The 1,107-nt window shown below is 34.5% G+C and overlaps 1 protein-coding gene across 1 annotated transcript; it reads right to left on the minus strand.

Moving 5' to 3' along the window:
* Window positions 1-19: 19 nt before the first annotated feature.
* LOC111617606 (cyclin-dependent kinase 1-like) lies at window positions 20-995 on the minus strand (the record flags this gene model as incomplete). Its single annotated transcript, XM_023358882.1, has 3 exons — window positions 931-995; window positions 718-859; window positions 20-253 (listed from the first exon to the last, which is right to left on the minus strand). Coding segments are annotated over exons 1-3 (441 nt in total), but the record flags the coding sequence as incomplete, so codon positions are not given.
* Window positions 996-1,107: the final 112 nt, after the last annotated feature.

A 1,107-nucleotide genomic window follows, 5' to 3' on the forward strand; every position in this document is an offset into this window, starting at 1 on the left:
CAATGCTCCATATATCTACAGGAGTAGAGTAACGAGGAGATCCCAAAAGAACTTCGGGTGCTCTATACCAAAGTGTCACAACTTCGTGTGTATATACTCTTACGGGAATACCAAATGCTCTAGCCAAACCAAAGTCTGCAATCTTGATCATTCCTTTCTGATCAATTAGTAAATTCTGTGGTTTTAAATCACGATGAAGGATTCGACGTTGATGGCAATATAGTATAGCTTGTAAAATCTGATGCAGATAACTCTTAAAAGGATTAAAAAAAAGGATTTTTAAGTAAAATTTATATGCAGACTAATATCATTTGTATTTGGAAAAGATCTATATACACACATCATATTTATGGTATAGAGTCGATCCCCCCCTATAACACTATTGATTTTTCCGTTTTATATGAATTCCATGTTGTACGAGTCACTTAAATTTTACAGATACGTGTGCCGGGGAAAAAAATATATTACAAAAAGAAAAAAAAAATTTTCTTCTCTTACTCATAAAAAAAACACAGTCGACCCCCCCTATAACACTGTTGATTATTCCGTTTTATATGGATTTCATGTTGTACGAGTCACTTTGATTTTTCAAATACGTATGCCGGGGTGTAAACGGCTCACGTATTTGTAAAATCTAAGTGATTCGTACAACATGGAATCCATATAAAACGGAATAATCAACAGTGTTATGGAGGGGGTCGACTGGTATCTACTGACCTGAAGTAAATCAACGCCACAAGTATCCAGTTGAGGTACATTTGTCAGAAGTATATTTTGTTTCCACCTTGGAAAAGTAGGCTTATAATCAGGCATCTGAGAAACTCCAGGCCATATATCTTCGGTTGGAGTTCTTAAAGTTCTGAAAAAAAATAATAATAATTCAAACAATTGTTTTAAAAAAAAAACAAAACCAGGAATTTAAAATTTTACCTAAATATCTGGAAAAGCTGATCGATTTCTGAATCACCATGAAAAAGTGGCCTCTTATTAGCCATTTCAGAAAAAATACATGCAATGCTCCATATATCTACAGGAGTAGAGTAACGAGGAGATCCCAAAAGAACTTCGGGTGCTCTATACCAAAGTGTCACAACTTCGTGTGTATAT

Source organism: Centruroides sculpturatus, unplaced genomic scaffold (genome assembly GCF_000671375.1).
Source record: "Centruroides sculpturatus isolate CEXI.00-Female unplaced genomic scaffold, Cexi_2.0 scaffold7996, whole genome shotgun sequence".
Taxonomy (NCBI): domain Eukaryota; kingdom Metazoa; phylum Arthropoda; class Arachnida; order Scorpiones; family Buthidae; genus Centruroides; species Centruroides sculpturatus.